Source organism: Pteropus vampyrus, unplaced genomic scaffold, assembly GCF_000151845.1.
Source record: "Pteropus vampyrus isolate Shadow unplaced genomic scaffold, Pvam_2.0 Scaffold291, whole genome shotgun sequence".
Taxonomy (NCBI): domain Eukaryota; kingdom Metazoa; phylum Chordata; class Mammalia; order Chiroptera; family Pteropodidae; genus Pteropus; species Pteropus vampyrus.
The window spans coordinates 248,181-249,185 of NW_011889072.1; the positions used below are offsets into that span (position 1 = coordinate 248,181).

At 69.0% G+C, this 1,005-nt stretch overlaps 1 protein-coding gene across 1 annotated transcript in view; it reads right to left on the reverse strand.

Moving 5' to 3' along the window:
* KIF1A (kinesin family member 1A) overlaps positions 1–1,005 on the reverse strand; it is a 58,814-nt gene that overhangs the window by 4,670 nt on the left and 53,139 nt on the right. The window contains 1 exon segment of the mRNA XM_023521080.1: positions 289–422. Within this exon segment, the coding sequence (XP_023376848.1) occupies positions 289–422 (134 nt within the window).

Sequence of the window (1,005 nt, forward strand, 5' to 3'; positions counted from 1 at the left end):
GACCGCCTGGCAATGGGGTGCAGTGGGGTCCCTGGACCGCCCATGGTGGACCCCGGAGTGGTCACCCCAGGCCTTCCCCACTGTACACTGCAGGCCGGCCCCTCAGCAAGCCCCCCGTGTCCCCCCATGTGCTCCGTCTAGACAACGACCTTGTCTAGACGAGTGAGGACAGAAGGCACGGCCCCGCCTCCCCGCTAAGCCAGTCTGCGCCCGCCTGCACGCGCCACGCACGTGTCACATGGCCGGGGCTCGGGGCCACGCCCGCGGCAGGGCCCCTGGCGGGCTCACCTCTCCGAGGCGCGCAGGCTGCCACTGCCGAACAGGTTGCGGATGGAGCGCGAGGCGGGCAGCTTGGCGTCGCGGGAGCAGAAGACCATGCAGAAGTCCTTGGTGATGACGGCCGGCTGCGTGCAGCTCTCCATCTGCAGGGCCGGGGTGCAGGGGCTCAGGCTCAAGGACGCCCTGGAGCGTCTATCCTCTCAGAGGCAAGAGCCACCACACTGAGCGCAGCCCAGGCCTTCCTGGGCTGGCGCGGCCCCACGCTCGGGCCTGGAGCGGGGGCGCAGTGTCCGTGCAGGCGCCCGAGGGCCCTGGACACAGGCCTGGCCCTCACGGCCCCAGCAGCCTCGCCACAAAACCCGGCTCACTGCAGGGAGCGCTCGTGAGGACACGGCCATGTGGCCTTGCACCCACAGGACCACGCAGTGGCAGTGGCTGTGCTGTCTTAAACAGCTGGCTCTCCCCGGAGCCCAGGGAACTGCTGACAAAGCTGGCGGGTGCCGGGGACTTGTTTGGGCAGAGCGCAGCCAGGTTCCTCAGCCCGGCAAACCATCGCCCTGCGAGGTGGTCACACAGGCCCCGCGTCACCCCTAGAGTAACTAGCTTGGGTAGGAGGTGGGCGCCCTCACCTTCACTGCTGACCCCAAACCTCCCGAGGCCACTATGCCTGGCCAGAAACACCCACGCCCCCAGCCTCCTCCTGTGCTCACAGGGAACCCACAGCCC